General features: G+C 43.8%; 1 protein-coding gene across 1 annotated transcript in view; it reads left to right on the top strand.

Moving 5' to 3' along the window:
- LOC139262844 (protein diaphanous homolog 1-like) overlaps nucleotides 1-12,403 on the top strand; it is a 460,427-nt gene that overhangs the window by 239,376 nt on the left and 208,648 nt on the right. The window contains exon 17 of the mRNA XM_070878024.1: nucleotides 392-506. Within this exon, the coding sequence (XP_070734125.1) occupies nucleotides 392-506 (115 nt within the window). The remainder of the gene's footprint in view (nucleotides 1-391; nucleotides 507-12,403) is intronic.

Here is a 12,403-nt window from a genome sequence, read left to right as displayed (position 1 = left end):
CATATGCTCAACCATTTTGTTTATCACAATAAGATGGCCTCTCTCACACCTCCTTTCCAGGCTGAAAAGCCAACATTTCTCCAGTCTCTACTCGTAGCTCAGACCCCTGAGACTAGGGATCAGCCTCGTGGCTCTTTGCACTCACTGCCTCCAGACCTTGAACGTCTCCCTTGTTTCTCAGTGACACAAGTGGACACGGTGCTCGAAGTGCTGTGTGACCAGCCCGCTGAGGGTTTATTTACAACCTTTTCTGATTTGTATCCTACTGGACTACTACTTTCTAAATACTAATGTATCTTCTCTGTAAAGCAAATACTTGACAACTATCTAAGCCATTTTTTTAAATAAACGTAGCTGGTTATATGATAAACCTATTTTGTTTTTCTTTCAGCTTGGGCCTAAAGATATGACGGAAAAGTGTTTCTGGGTCAAGGTGAAGGAGGACAAATACGAAAGTAAAGAGCTCTTTGCGAAACTCACTATTGCCTTCTCTGCACAGACAAAATGTAAGTAACTGACTGGATTTCAGTTTTGGTTAATTCAATTTTATTTCCCTGATTTAGATTTTAATTCATCCCAGGCAAAGAATAAATGTGATCAGATAAGAAGCTAAAACTGGACAAGCTCAAATTCAGGTCCTCATAGACACGAGCTCCCTGGAAAGATTCCCTAGCTTGGCATCAAATTGGTGGTCTCTTGTTCTGGGGCTGGGCATGAAGGAAAAGGCAAATTTGAGAAGGAAGAATTTTACAGAACTTGATACCTGTATTGTCATTCTCATTTTCCAAATAATAGAATTGCTGAGAAGATGAGCTGCATTGTACTTAACACATGCCTTCAAAATATACAGTTCGGAAACAGAAAAAGCTAGTTGGCCCATTGAACCGGCTTCTTTTACAGCCTGTACTTCAATCAGGAACTCTCTTCGGTCCTTAATTCCCAATTGAATCAAAAACATCTATTAATATCTCTTTAACCTTCAGTCCCCCCTCTCAACAATTATTGATCCAGTTCCTTCTTAAAGATAACAAATCAATTGACTCAGAATGATCTGCTTTTCCTGGTCCAATGTTCCAAACACCACTATTCTGTGAAGGCGAAGGTGAAATGGTTGATCTGAACCTTCTACTTATGACGAAAGCAAAATACTGCCAATGCTGGAAATCTTAAAATAATAACAGAAAATGCTGGAAACACTCAGCAGGTCAGGCAGCGCCTGTGGAGAGACAAACGCAGTTAATGTTTTAGGTCGATGAACTTCCGTCAGTACTTCTATTTTTATAATTAAGTTTAGTTCTGTGCTTGCTGTCTAAGTTAGTTAGCTTGCCCTACCAAGACTTGGACATTCTGAATAATTCAGCAGGCTACTGTTCCATTATAGAATCATAGAATGGTTACAGCACTGAAGGCGGCCATTCGGCCCATCAAGCCTGTACTGACTCTCAGCTGGTGCCACTCCTCCTGTCCTTTCCCTGTAGCCTTGCAATTTTTTTTCCTTCATATACTTATCCAACTCCCTTTTGGAAGCAGTGATTGAGTCTGCCTCCACCACATTTTCAGCAGTGCATTCCAGAACCCAATCACTCGCTGCTGAAAAAAGTTTTTTCTTGCATTACCTTTAGTTCTTTTGCCAATCACCTTAAATCTGTGTCCTCTGCTTTCTCAACCCTTCTGCCCAATGGGAACAGTTTCTAAACACCTTGTCCAGACCCCTCATGATTTTGAACACCTAGCAAATTTCCTCTCCATCATCTCTGCTCCAAGAAGAACAACCCCAACTTCTGAAGTCTATCAACGTAACTGAAGTCCCTGATTCCTGGAATCATGTGTGATTATCTGGTGTGATTAAACTGTGTTTTCCTAATTTAGAAACTTGGGGGCTGAAATTGCCCCTTTCCTTAAGACCTGTTACCGCCGATTTGGCCATGCTGCGGAGTGCGATGGCCGCCATCTTGAAAATTCCGCTCCTGCGGTGACCCGTCCCCACCCCGCCCCGCGGCTGCCGATCCGTCCTAAGTGTGTCATAAGAGCACGGAGTGCCGATGTTCCACCCCCCTCTCTCGCCCCCGATGGTGAAATTCCGCCGAAAAAATCTTGCTCCCGTCACGCGGTGCCAAAAGCTGCTTTTTTTTCTGCCGGTGCAGTGAGACTGTAATCCTTATAAAATGGCGGTGCGGCTCCCATTAACAGGGAGGACCGACTGCTGCTGCCGCCATGTTTTTTTTTGTCGGCCAACTGCCATGTCGGCCGACAATTATGCCACTGGGTTTGGCCTGGCCGCCAACAGGCACTGCCTGACACCCCCTCTTGGGTGCCAGGCTGCCTGTTGGTCTGGCCGAAACCCTCCCTGGTGGCCCAGTCGACTGAACTTAAACAATCGCGCAGGCTCTCCCCTTGAAGTGAGCGGGAGAGCCGTGGTGACGAGGTGCCGTGATGACATCATGAACACTGCGCTGATGACTGACAGTGGCGGCTACTCCGCCCGCCCCAACTTCCGTCACTCCAGATCGCGAACTTCCTCTCACCGCCACAAATCCGTCCCCGTTATGACCGACTTCCGGTTCGCCGAAAAATAAAGCCAAAGAGCGGAATTTCACTCGGCCACCGCATCCACCGCGGCGGTAAAAACACGAGAAGCAGGGTAGGTGAACCCCGGTTCCAGCGGTGGCCAATTTCGGCCTCAAGGTCATGTGCCTCATGACTCTGGTGGTGTCATTAAACGAGTGATTTGTTTTGGTTGTCAAATTTATTTTTGCACCATACATTTTGAATCCAGTTCAGGATCCACTCTAGTGGTGGATAAAGTGGCTATGCCTTCATTTCATTGGGAGCAAAAAGCTGATTTCAACTTCAATCCATTACTTGATTAACCAGTATGGCATGTCTTCATTGTAAAATTGCTCAATCTTTTCTACATTGAGTTGCGACTAAGTGTTTAATAATGCACTGGAAACTCCATGCACATTAATGGTCTCGGACCATTGTCAATTGTGTGCTGTTGAGAATGCCATATCTTCATCTGGGCTCTTGAGTTTCAGTGCGGCCAAGAGGAATAGATGGAGGTCCCCATCTGTTGAATTGGATGGTAGCCAGGTTAGGAGTGGACTAAATAACTCAAATGCAGGTGCAGTTGGCTGAGGACTTTGAAGGGTTCTTTGCACTTTTTGTCCTCGATCTGCTTTCTTTTATTTGCATTTGCCGTGAACTTCTATCTTTTTCAACCTGACCAGGACACTCTGAATCAGTATATCTGTTATTTTAAATATCTTAATTATCAAAAGAAAATGTGATTTTTTTTTTTCAGCACATTATTTCAATGAATAATCTTAGTGGTAAATAAATGATGAGCTAAACAATAGAAATTGGTTGATTGTGCAACTTTAAACTGGTATCCAATTTACAAGTCTCTTAAGTTGCATCTTCAATAAAAACAGGTAGGTCTTAACGCAGTACTGATTCCTAGTTAATTTACTTGACAAACCTTTGTATCCAAAATCTCACAGTAGGACTTGATGCGCTGATCTCTACATTGTATTTAATGGTTTAAGTGCTGAAGAATGACAGAATTTCTATTATTTGGTTTATTTTGAGAGTGCTATGCTACAAATTGTATTTGTTTGGGTTATTGTGTTTTATTTGCACTTAAAGTAGTTAATTACAAGCAAGAATACTAGTTACCTATCAAAAGCAACTGTATGCCCTGTCACATACATGATTATTTTCCCATGTTGTGTCGCACAGTATCTTGAAATAACAATTGCTACAGAAGCACAGCACTGCAACTCTATGAAAACTGGAAGACATTCATTGCCTTGTATGTCATAAAACAGTAACAGCTGCTGCTTTGTAGATTTAATGCACAAGTTATACATGCAAGGTCGATGCTGAGCAATTTCCGCTTTGAATCAACACATGATGTGTATAGTTGAATTCGGGTGTGAAGTGGCACAAATCTCATTTAGGCAACTGTTGAGAACATCTCGAGAGATTCCCTCGCGACTATGGTTTCACATTAGCTGCAGTTCTAACTTATGGGGCGGTTGGTGCTCGGACATGCATCCGAATGCACGTTGTTAAACAATAACCGACACACTTCTTGGAATTTGACCCACTCAAGAGGCTCGATACCATCTAGGACAAAGCAGTCTGCTTGATTGGCAGCCCATCCACCAACTGAAACAACCACTCCCTCCACCACTGGTGCATTGTGGCTGCAGTGTGCACTACCTGTAGGATGCACAGCAACAAGTCGCCAAGGCTTCTTCCACAACAGCTCCCAAACCCGCGACTTCTACCACCTGGAAGGACAAGGGGAGCCAGATCATGGGAACACCACCATCTACAGATTCCCCTCGAAGTCACTCACCATTCCAAATTGGACATAGATCGCCGTTCCTTAATTATCGCTGGGTCAAAATCCTTCAACTTCCTACCTAAAAGCACTGGGAGTACCTTCACCACACAGACTGCAGCGATTTAAGAAGACGGCTCACTACCACCTTCACGAGGGCAACTGGGGGATGGGCAATAAATGCCAGCCTTACTAGCGATGCCCACATCGTGAGTGTTATTTTTTTTTTTAAAGGCATTGCATTTTGGCCAGAGAGCACTGTAAATCCAACATCATAACCCTGGTATAGAGGATGCACATCAATCCAATCTTGGGATTCAGATGCCAGGCAAAGTTTCACTCTTGCAGATTAAGATATCATCTGGAGCCTGCATTAGATTCAAGGAACAACATCTCATCTTGCGATTAACCACTTTACAGCCTTCTGGACCCAACATCGAATTCAACAATTTCAGATCATAACCTGTGGCCCCCATTTTCTCCAGACGATTATTGTTGATGATTCTACTATTCCCGTTTACATCTCTTCTCGACCCATCTTTTGTTCCTTTACTTGTCCCATTGCCATCTCCTTTTGCTTTGTGCAATCATATATTTTGTCATTTAATCTCTCCTGCCTTCCACCATATCCCAGACCTTCCCTTCAGTTCTTTCCTCCCCTCCCCCATTTCCCTTCCTTGGCATATGCTTAAAACCTGTACTATCAATCTTTTCCAGTACTGCCGAAAGGTCATCGATCTGAAACGTTAACTCTGTTTCTCTCTCCACAGATACTGTCTGAAATGCTGAGTGTTTCCAGCATTTTCTGTTTTTATTTCTGTGTTTGTTTATTTGCTCACGGGATTTGGCACGGCCACATTTATTGCCCATTCTGAGTTGTTCTGAGAAGATTTTAGTAGGGTACTAAGTAAGTAGTAATTGTACGTTCAACTGAGTGGATAGTTAGGCCACATCACAGGGCATTAAGAGTCAAGACTTAAGTAGTGTGGGTTGGAGTGATGTGCAAGACTGACAGAGATGGGGTGACCAGGCATTCGTGAACCAGTTAAAACTTTGTGACAACTCCGCAACTTTGGTCATTTCTTTTTTCCTGAAGCCGGCCCAGGTTCACAACTCACTGCCTGAGTTGTGAACCTGAGTTCTCTCAGCCTCTGGATTCCAAGTCCACAACCATAACCACAGTATTATCATACCTCTGACGGCCACAATCCTCCAGAGAAATTATATAACAACATAAGAACATAAGAAATAGGAGCAGGAGTAGGTCACCTGGCCCCTCGAGCCTGCTCCGCCATTTAATAAGATCATGGCTGAGCTGATCATGGACTCAGCTCCACTTCCCTGCCTGCTTCCCATAACTGTTTACTCCCTTATCACTCAAAAATCTGTCTATTTCTGCCTTAAATATATTCAGTGGTCCAGCTTCCGCAGCTCGCTGGGGCAGTGAATTCCATAGATTTACAACCCTCTGAGTGAGGCTTCTATAGATATGTGAAGAGAAAAAGATTAGTGCAGACAAACATAGATCCCTTGCAGTCAGATTCAGGTGAATTTATAATGGGGAACAAAGAAATGGCAGACCAGTTGAACAAATACTTTGGTTCTGTCTTCACAAAGGAAGACGCACATAATCTTCTGGAAATACTAGGGGACCGAGGGTCTAGTGAGAAGGAGGAACTGAAGGAAATCCTTATTAGGCGGGAAATTGTGTTAGGGAAATTGATGGGATTGAAGGCCAATAAGTCTCCGGGGCCTGATGGTCTGCATCCCAGAGTACTTAAAGAAGTGGCCCTAGAGATAGTGGATGCATTGGTGATCATTTTCCAACAGTCTATCGACTCTGGATCAGTTCCTATGAACTGGAGGGTAGCTAATGTAACACCAATTTTTTAAAAAGGAGGGAGAGAGAAAACGGGTAATTATAGACCGGTTAGCCTGACACCAGTAGTGGGGAAAATGTTGGAATCAATTATTAAAGATGAAATAGCAGCGCATTTGGAAAGCAGTGTCAGGATCGGTCCAAGTCAGCATGGATTTATGAAAGGGAAATCATGCTTGTCACATTTTCTGGATATTTCTGAGGATGTAACTAGTAGAGTGGATAAGGGAGAACCAGTGTGTGGGTGTATTTTAACTTTCAAAAGGCTTTTGACAAGGTCCCACACAAGAGATTGGTGTGCAAAATTAAAGTACATGGTATTGGGGGTGATGAACTGGCGTGGATAGAGAACTGGTTGGCAGACAGGAAGCAGAGTCGGGATAAACGGGTCCTTTTCAGAATGGCAGGCAGTGACTAGTGGGGTGCCGCAGGGCTGAGTGCTGGGACCCCAATTATTTACAATATACATTAATGATTTAGATGAAGGAATTGAGTGTAGTATCTCCAAGTTTGCAGATGACACTAAACTGGGTGGCGGTGTGAGCTGTGAGGAGGACGCTAAGAGGCTGCAGGGTGATTTGGACAGGTTAGGTGAGTGGGCAAATGCATGGCAGATACAGTATAATGTGGATAAATGTGAGGTTATCCACTTTGGTGGCAAAAACACGTAGGCAGAATATTATCTGAATGGCGGCAGATTAGGAAAAGGGGAGATGCAACGAGACCTGGGTATCATGGTACATCAGTCATTGAAAGTTGGCATGCAGGTACAGCAGGCAGTGAAGAATGCAAATGACAGGTTGGCCTTCATAGCTAGGGGGTTTGAGTATAGGAGCAGGGAGGTCTTACTGCAGTTGTACAGGGCCTTGGTGAGGCTTCACCTGGAATATTGTGTTCAGTTTTGGTCTCCTAGTCTGAGGAAGGACTTTCTTGCTATTGAGGGAGTGCAGGGAAAGTTCACCAGACTGATTCCCAGGATGGCAGGACTGACATATGAGGAGAGACTGGATCGACTGGGCCTTTATTCACTGTTCAGAAGGATGAGAGGGAATCTCATAGAAACATATAAAATTCTGACGGGACTGGACAGGTTAGATGCAGGAAGAATGTTCCCGATGTTAGGGATGCCCAGAACCAGGGGACACAGTCGAAGGATAAGGGATAAACTATTTTGGACTGAGCTGAGGAGAAACTTCTTCACTCAGAGTTGTTAACCTGTGGAAATCCCTACCGCAGAGAGTTGTTGATGCCAGTTCATTGGATATATTCAAGAGGGAGTTAGATATGACCCTTATGGCTAAAGGGATCAAGGGGTATGGAGAGAAAGCAGGAAAGGGGTACTGAGGGAATGATCAGCCATGATCTTATTGAATGGTGGTGCAGGCTTGAAGGGCTGAATGGCCTACTCCTGCACCTATTTTCTATGTTTCTCCTCATCTCTGTTTTAAATGGCCGGTCCCTTATTCTAAATATGTCCCCTAGTTTTATTTTTCCCCCATGAGTGGAAATATCCTCTCTGCATCCACCTTGTCGAGCCCTCAATATCTTATATATTTCGATAAGATCACCCCTCATTCTTCTGAACTCCAATGTGTTTCGGCCCAATCTACTCAACCTATCTTCGTAAGTCAACCCCTTCACCTCCGGGATTAACCTAGTGAACCTTCTCTGAACATACTCCAATGCTTCCTTCCTTAAATACGGAGACCAAAACTGTACGCAGTACTCTAGGTGTGGCCTCACCAATACCCTGTACTGTTGTGGCAGGACTTCTCTGCTTTTATACTTTATCCCCCTTGCAATAAAGGCCAACATTCCATTTGCCTTCCTGATTACTTGCTGTACCTGCATACTAATAGTTTGTGTTTCATGCACAAGGACCTCCAGGTTCCTCTGTACTGCAGCACTTTGCAATTTTTCTCCATTTAAATTATAATTTGCTTTTCTATTTTTTCTGAAAGTGAATAATATTTTCCCACATTATACTCCATCTGCCAAATATTTGCCCACTCACTTAGCCTGTCTATATTGCTTTGCAGATTTTTTGTGTCCTCACAATTTGCTTTCCCACCCATCTTTGTATCATCAGCACACTTGGCTACATTACGCTTGGTCCCTTCATTAAGTCATTAATATAGATTGTAAATAGTTGAGGACCCAGCACCGATCCCTGCCGCACCTCACTAGTTACTGTTTGCCAACCGGAAAATGACCCATTTATCCCGACTGTCTGTTTTTATTAGTTAGCCAATCCTCTATCCATGCAAATATATTACCCCCAATCCCGTGAACTTTTATCTTGTGTTGTAACCTTTTATGTGGCACCTTATCGAATGCCTTCTGGAAATCCAAATACACCACATCCACTGGTTCCCCATTATCCACGCTGCTCGTTGCATCCTCAAAGAACTCCAGCAAATTTGTCAAACGTGATTTCCCTTTCATAAAACCTGCTTGATTGAATTATGCTTTTCCAAATGTCCCAATACTACTTCTTTAATAATGGACTCCAGCATTTTCCCAATGACAGATGTTAGGCTGACTGGTCTATAGTTTCCATTTTTTTTTTCTGTCTCCTTTTTTAAATAGTGGTGCTACATTTGCTGTTTTCCAATCCGCTGGATTGGAACCTGTTTCCAAGGGTGGTATTGTTCTGAGTAACCCTTCAGGTTGAATTTTAGAATATATAATGGGGTTCTGCCCTAGCATTAATGATTTTTTTTCTTTTTCTTTTCCCTCTGTGAAATTCTCCAATGGTGAACCGTGCAGCTAGTAAAGGTAAGAGAATGGGTTTTGTTTTCTTTTTTAAAACTGGTTGTGTCAAGATTCCTTGAAACACAGGTTGGATACTGTCGTTTCTTGAGCAGGTGAAAGCTTTCAAGGGCAGCACTGTTCAAGAGGTCCCCTGCACCATGAGGGTATCACTGAGCATGTATAAAAAGAGCATTTAATCATGCTGGTCTATAATTTATTATTTTGATTGCAAGTTTGAAAGAGAAGACTGTTCACGTGTTTAAAACAACTTTAAGCATACAAATAGGTCAAAAGAAGCTCAATTTGATTGAACAAATGGGCAGGAGCTTTTTTAAAAAAAAAAAGTTACTAGAAGCTCTTGTCTGAATCTGACCACCTTCAGTGTGGGAGGGAGCTCGGACAAAGTAAATCGGTTTTGACTGTTTCCCTCATCCTCTCGGGATTGCTTAATATACAAGTCTGGTGCTAAATCTGTCCTCCATGTTTCTAATCCTGACTTTATTGATTTTTTTTTTGTAAGTATATGTTGGATTGATTATGCTATTATCTTCTATTTGATGACTTGTGTTGTCCAAAATGGCCAACAGTTTAGCAGGAAGTGAGAAGAATGGCTCGGCTGGCTGAAATTTAATTTTATGTTTAATCTATTTTTACTGGATGCCATATATGTTGAACCGCTCACAGGGATCTTATAGGTGCATGTTCATTTTAGAACGTTTTGTTTTAAGTATTCCACTGCAATTTGTGACTTGTACAAAATGGTGAAGTTTAAATGAAAATAAATTGATCCAAACTTTTATCAACTTATTTTGTTCCCCTCGACGTCATCCAAGCAAAAGAAAGTTGGCTACTGAGGATATGTTTGCAATGATCGATCCCAATATTATGATTTGTGTTGGATAATAGCTTACATGCAGGTTCGTGGTGACTTTGGTTTCCACCTTTAGACAAAAACTAAGGACCAAAGTTATAGTTACCTGTTGGAGAATCAGGCTGCATTTTGCACGGCTGATATAGCTGTGGTGCCACGTGGCTTTGCTTTGTTCTGTCACTGCAGCTATGGTACAAACATTACCGGATCTGGTTCTTGGGGACCAACTGGACATCCAAACCAAGCAGAAGAAGATTCGTTGGAGAAGGGGGTCTCTCTCTGCTTCAGCTTGGAGTTAATTTGGGCCTTCACGCTTGTTTTGCATTCTGAGTTTTAGTTTTGGTGCGAAGCGATTTTGGCTTTGCACCGCTGCTAAACGTGTGGAGTGTGAATGCACTCCGAGGCAGCTGTATGTTGTGGCTAGCCAATTTGTATTCTGTTTATAAAAGTTTGACTTGGAGCAAGAGGGAAGGTTTTTCTTTATCAGCTGAAGAATATCACTTGAAACTGGTTTATAATGGCATTGTAATATCCCACTGCAACTCCAAATTTGAGTACATACTCGTTGACATCTATGTTGCACGGTACCTTTGATTCGGGATATGCAATTTAAGACTGTAGCCTAGAAATCGCACTGTTTAATTTCACAGTGCGCGCACTTAACATTGTTCTGGTCAATGTATCTTGGCCGCTATTTGAAGAGGCATTGCCTTATTTAAAATAAACATCATCATAGGCAGTCCCTCAGAATCGAGGAAGACTTGCTTCCACTATTAAAATGAGTCCTTAGGTGACTACAGTCAAATACAAGAGCCACAGTTCCTGTCATAGGTGGGAAAGATGGTCGTTGAGGGAAGGGATTGATGAGACTGGTTTGCCGCACGCTCTTTCCGCTGCCTGCGTTTGATTTCTGCACGCTCTCGGCGATGAGACTCGAGGTGCTCAACGCCCTCCCGGATGCACTTCCTCCACTTAGGGCGGTCTTTGGCTAGGGACCCCCAGGTGTCGGTGGGCATGTTGCACTTTTTATCTGGGAGGCTTTGAGGGTGTCCTTGTAACATTTCCTCTGCCCACCTTTGGCTCGTTTGCCGTGAAGGAGTTCCGAGTAGAGCGCTTGCTTTGGGAGTCTCTTGTCTGGCATACGGACTATGTGCCCTGCCCAGCGGAGCTGATTAAGTGTGATCAGTGCTTTGATGCTGGGGAAGTTGGCCTGGTCGAGGGCGCAAATGTTGGTGTGTCTGTCCTCCCTGGGGATTTATAGGATCTTACTTAACACCTCTATTAAAATATCGGATAGAGGAATTTCATGCGGCTCATATATGAGAGTTTATTTGGTATAGCATAGTATAATTTCAAGGCTTGGATTGTAAAGAAAATGGGCAAATTTTGCTTCATTGAGTTTTGGAAAGGTTCAAGTAGTATTCAATTCCATGAGGTAGGTTTGTTAAACGTTTAACACTAAAGTTCACCCTGAGGAGCGGGTGAGTGGTGTTGGGAGCAGATGGGAGGGGCTCAGTATATCAATGGGGTTGATAGCAGTGCCATGAATGTTTCATACTTGTGGTGTTTCAACAGTTTCTTCAGTGAGCGCCCTGTAATTAAAACTAGGGTAACCCCCCCACCCCACTGTTTTCACAGCTGTCTGCTTTCTCTGCAGAGGTTAAACCATTGCATTTAAACTGTCTTTGACAGAATTCCACAATCCCTAAGGATCCATATGAATTTTCAGAAAGATTTATATTACGCTCTTAAATGCACCTCCGTGTTGCCAGCTTGCGACAAAGAGTTTATTGTTCAGTAAGATCAGGCGGTGTTACTAGTACCACAGTATGCATATAATTGACTGTGAAATTCAGTATGTTGTTTATCAAAACGACCCTGGGATATTAGTTCAGAAAAGAAACTGTACATGTTTCATATTTAAAGTATGAATATCTTGGTCCATGAGCATTTGCTGCTCTTTGTAGCAGCAACTTCAAATCGTAAACTAACTGACATTTGTTTCTATATACTTTTATAAACCTAATAACTGAAACATGATCTGTTTCTATTATCACTGACATTTTAACCAGATTCTGTTTCCTGTGAATGGGGAAAAATAAGTTATTTTTTTAAATATTGTTTCTCTTCTGTTGCTTGCACACAACACTGGAGAACCATGTTGTCACATGAAGGAGGAGAGGGAGGGGGGGGGGGGAGGGAGGAGAGGGGGGGAGGGAGGAGAGGGAGGGGGGGAGGAGAGGGGGAGGGGGGGGAAGGAGGAGAGGGGGAGGGGGGGGGGAAGGAGGAGAGGGGGAGGGGGTGGGGAAGGAGGAGAGGGGAGGGGTGGGGAAGGAGAGAGAGGGGAGAGGGGGGGAAGGAGAGAGGGGGGGAAGGAGGAGAGGGGAGGGGGGGGAAGGAGGAGAGGGGAGGGGGGAAGGGGAGGGGGGGGGAAGGAGGAGAGGGGGAGGGAAGGAGGAAGGGGAGTGGGGGGAAGGAGGAGGGGAGGGGGGGAAGGGGAGGGGGAGGAGGGAGGGGGAAGGAGGAGGGGGAGGGGGGGAAGGAGGAG

This window comes from Pristiophorus japonicus, chromosome 4 (assembly GCF_044704955.1).
Source record: "Pristiophorus japonicus isolate sPriJap1 chromosome 4, sPriJap1.hap1, whole genome shotgun sequence".
Classification (NCBI taxonomy): Eukaryota; Metazoa; Chordata; class Chondrichthyes; family Pristiophoridae; genus Pristiophorus; species Pristiophorus japonicus.
The sequence above is the reverse complement of the archived record's forward strand: the minus strand, read 5'-3'. Positions and strand labels throughout refer to the sequence as shown.